At 48.4% G+C, this 1,865-nt stretch overlaps 1 protein-coding gene across 1 annotated transcript in view; it reads right to left on the bottom strand.

Moving 5' to 3' along the window:
• LOC111651351 (EGF-containing fibulin-like extracellular matrix protein 1) overlaps positions 1-1,364 on the bottom strand; it is a 7,040-nt gene extending 5,676 nt beyond the window's left edge. Inside the window, exons 1-4 of the mRNA XM_023401340.2 lie at positions 1,211-1,364; positions 706-793; positions 390-435; positions 8-154 (exon numbers count right to left, since the gene is read on the bottom strand). Coding sequence (XP_023257108.1) covers positions 8-154; positions 390-435; positions 706-792 — 280 coding nt within the window. The 5' untranslated portion in view covers position 793; positions 1,211-1,364. The remainder of the gene's footprint in view (positions 1-7; positions 155-389; positions 436-705; positions 794-1,210) is intronic.
• Positions 1,365-1,865: the final 501 nt, after the last annotated feature.

Below are 1,865 nucleotides of genomic sequence, written 5' to 3'. Positions count from 1 at the left end.
GGGGGGCGGGTGGTGGTGGTGGGGGCGGGTTCTTCCTCTCCGTTGCTGATGATGATCTGAGCGTTCTGCGGCAGACAGAAATAACCTCCGTAGTGGTTGATGCAGCCCATCCCCCCTTTACAGGCGCCAGGCAGCGTGTCACACTCATTGATGTCTGGGAAATGTAGCCCAACAACATTTAACTGAGACTGTTTCCTGTCATAACTTCACATTTCAAAATAAAATGTTTTTCACATGATGTTGATCATAATAAGGAAGTGTACATTGAACTGATAATTGGTAACTGACGAATTAATCACTGATCAGCTTCCTCTCTCTGAAGCTTTCTGTACTTTTGATTATTTGTTATTGATCTAAAATCATTGATCAGTTTGGTTAAATCTCTTCACCTTTACATTCTTGATCTTCCACGTTGAACTCGTAGCCCTCCGTGCACTGTCAGAGAATGTCAGCAGGTTATTGATCCATCAGATATTGATCAGGTGAATTACATGCTTCCTCTGTGAATACTGCAAACACCTCAACAATCATGAACTACTCCCTAACAACCACCCTGAGTTACCATAACTACCCCGTCATCCACCCTAGCAACACATCAGGACTGATCCAGATTGTTCCCGCTCTCTGTCCTCAATCACAGAGTATGTTATTGATTTGTTACTGACAGAAGACAGAACGGGGTATGGGGGATGATGGGTGTCTTACTGAGTAGGTGACGGGTTCATCCACCTGCTGAGCAGAAACCATGAAGATCAAAACATTCAGCTGGAGGAAAATCTGCAGCGTCTCCATCCTGAAGACACAAACAGCAGATTAATCAATCAATCGTTTGATTGATCAGTGAATTGTTTGAGTCCATAAAACATCAGTCCAGTGTGATGACGTCACAGGAACCGGATACAACGATTTTTTTTTTAAACGACTAAATCATTCAGACTCGATTAACTGACTAAGCTCTGAAGTGACGTCATTCATCCACAGACTCGTTTAAACTACAAGTCCCTGTCATCTCCTCCGCTCCCAGCCCAGTCCAGTTTAATGTGTGTTCACTGATCTACCGTTAGAACAGGCCTGTGGAGTTAAACCGGACTAAGTGCAGTCCACCACAGACCCCAGTCCTCCTGCAGCCTGATCTACAGAATCATACAGGTATCACTCAGGGTCCTGGTTCAGGAGATCACCGTGTGACGTCAAAGTGAAGCGATCTTACCTGGACTCTGATCGGTCTCTAATGTGTAGGTGCGTTTGATCCGAAGGAGCAGGAGGCAGGTAGGCGGGCGGTGTTTCTGTTTCGGCCGTTCAGGAGGCTATGAGCTCCGGCGGCCCGCCTGCAGCTCCGCCGCTGCCGAGACTGAAGCGGAGCGACGCGGAGCAGTGCCGCCCCCTGCCGCTCACTGCCGCGCACTGCAGCCTGCAGGAGAAGAGTTACTGCGAGACACTGTCCAAGTCCAGAATCCAGAGTCCAGAGTCCTGAACCCTGAACCCTGAACCCTGAACCCTGAACCTGAGGGATCAGATAAAATCAACAAACAGAGTTCTGAGACAGAGGACAGGTCCTCCTCCTCCCCTCCTCCTCAGATGAACATCAGCTGACGCACTCAGTGATTTGTGGGGTCAGAGGTCAACCTGCAGGTCAGAGCGCAGAGGATTAGTCTGAGGCTAAATCACACACACACACACACACACACACACACGATCAGCTGATTGGCTAATGTACAGTGGTTACCTGAGTGACCGGAGCCTTTCTGTCCGTTCTCCTCTGACCTCTGTCATCAACACACCGCTGCTGCTCATTGGATGCTCAATGTTGCTGTTGTTATTGCTGTTGGTGTTGCTGTTGTTGTTGTTGTTGTTGTTGTTGTTGT

The sequence above is a fragment of the Seriola lalandi genome, unplaced genomic scaffold, assembly GCF_002814215.2.
Source record: "Seriola lalandi dorsalis isolate HSWRI2012SDOR001 ecotype SW California unplaced genomic scaffold, Sedor1 jcf7180002053592, whole genome shotgun sequence".
NCBI lineage: Eukaryota > Metazoa > Chordata > Actinopteri > Carangiformes > Carangidae > Seriola > Seriola lalandi.
This window is presented reverse-complemented; position numbering and strand designations above follow the sequence as displayed.